This window comes from Myotis brandtii, unplaced genomic scaffold (genome assembly GCF_000412655.1).
Source record: "Myotis brandtii unplaced genomic scaffold, ASM41265v1 scaffold152, whole genome shotgun sequence".
Taxonomy (NCBI): Eukaryota; Metazoa; Chordata; class Mammalia; order Chiroptera; family Vespertilionidae; genus Myotis; species Myotis brandtii.
The window spans coordinates 1,271,159-1,272,086 of record NW_005355502.1 but is presented as its reverse complement, the minus strand read 5'-3'; the positions used below and the strand labels follow the sequence as shown (position 1 = coordinate 1,272,086).

The following is a 928-nucleotide window of genomic DNA, read 5'->3' as shown; positions in this document are numbered from 1 at the left end:
GCTGGGCACCTGACATTAATACAAAGTGATATTGAATGTAAACTGCAATTGAACAAGAATTTTTAAAGTAAAAAATAAGTAAAATGGATCACTCAGAAAACTAACAAGCAAATGAGCAAGTGGAAACAGGGCCATGAGACTATTCGGGGCTCTGAGGCAGAGGCCTGCGTGTGCGGACCTGCTCTGCCCACGGGTCAGCGACCTCTTCTGAGGGTGTCATTCCCACTGTTGGGAGGTGGTCTGTGCCATCTGAACAGATTAAAAGAAATAGGTTTGGTAAGTCACTCGATGCTGAGCGCCGACAGGGTCAGAGCAAATGGTAGTTCCAATCTCTTCAATAATCTGAGACACACACACATTAATTCACCCAGAAGGTAGTTAAATGACGTATCATCCCAAAGACTGGCTCAGCAGAGGGAGGTGTGACTGTGGGGATCCCCTTGGACCGCTCAGTCCTCACCAACGTCTGCCTGACTGCAGTGCTGGGAGGTTTGCGTTGATGGATGTCTTATATGTTGTCTCCTCTCAGATCTATGAGATGATGCTGGTGAGACACGGCTACATGATTGTTGGAGGCCCCATGGGGGGCAAGACCTGTGCTTATAAAGTGCTGGCTGCAGCTCTGGGTGACTTACACAAAGGTACAGCTCACCCCCCACTCGGCAGGACAGGGGTGCCCGGCGGGGTTTGTTTTGGGGTGTTTTTTGCCACCTCTGGATTGTGATGTCAGAGCCGGAAACAGAAGCTGGCACACAGACGTCTGCAAGCAGAAAACGAGGAGGAGGGAGCTTCCGTGGGGTTTTGTGTCCATCATTAAGGCTGGAGGCATTTTCTCAGCTGCCGAACAGCTGGCTTCTCCAGTGAGAGAGTTTAAAAACGAAATTCTTCTAAAAGCAAATCATTTTCTTTCTTTCCTTCCTCCCTCCCT

The 928-nt window shown here is 49.2% G+C and overlaps 1 protein-coding gene across 1 annotated transcript in view; it reads left to right on the top strand.

Annotated features, from left to right (window-relative positions):
• Window positions 1-928, top strand: part of DNAH3 (dynein, axonemal, heavy chain 3) — a 219,115-nt gene that overhangs the window by 124,443 nt on the left and 93,744 nt on the right. Inside the window, exon 35 of the mRNA XM_014535835.1 lies at window positions 530-641. Within this exon, the coding sequence (XP_014391321.1) occupies window positions 530-641 (112 nt within the window). The remainder of the gene's footprint in view (window positions 1-529; window positions 642-928) is intronic.